The sequence below is a fragment of the Buceros rhinoceros genome, unplaced genomic scaffold (genome assembly GCF_000710305.1).
Source record: "Buceros rhinoceros silvestris isolate BGI_N320 unplaced genomic scaffold, ASM71030v1 scaffold16927, whole genome shotgun sequence".
Lineage (NCBI taxonomy): Eukaryota > Metazoa > Chordata > Aves > Bucerotiformes > Bucerotidae > Buceros > Buceros rhinoceros.
Window position 1 is genome coordinate 468 of NW_010421741.1, and position 453 is coordinate 920.

Below are 453 nucleotides of genomic sequence, written 5' to 3' on the forward strand. Positions count from 1 at the left end.
AAGCAGATAGAAAAGGAGACTCACTTGCCACCCCGGACGCGATCCCGTACAGCAGTCCCCCTCCGTCGGTGTGCTGCTGAAAGACGTGGCTCCCGGGAGAGGGGCTTCTTTCTTGTCTAATGAAGTTATACAGCAAGGTTTTCACCAGCCGGCTGGTGTACGGGAGACTGGAAAGGAAAAAAAAATCAATCATTTCATATGTGGAATCGTGGTTTTTTACCTCAAGACACAATTGTAAAAATAGGCAAAGGAAAGAAATGTATTTGTTTAGTTCCTGCTCCACACTTTGGTTACACTGGGCCAGGGGCTCACCACCCTCAGTGTCAAACATTTCTCCCTTCTCTCTGCTCTGACTCTCCCTCTGTCAGTTGAACCATCAGCCCTTGTCCTGTCCCCACAGCCCCTGCTGCACAGCCCCTCCCCAGCTCTCTGACAGCCCCTTGCCGCACTGAC

General features: G+C 51.4%; 1 protein-coding gene across 1 annotated transcript in view; it reads right to left on the reverse strand.

Moving 5' to 3' along the window:
• Positions 1-24: 24 nt before the first annotated feature.
• The window catches only part of DYM (dymeclin), a gene marked incomplete at its 3' end in the record, with an annotated part of 13,800 nt that continues 13,371 nt past the window's right edge, over positions 25-453 (reverse strand). The window contains exon 7 of the mRNA XM_010139804.1: positions 25-167. Coding sequence (XP_010138106.1) covers positions 25-167 — 143 coding nt within the window. The remainder of the gene's footprint in view (positions 168-453) is intronic.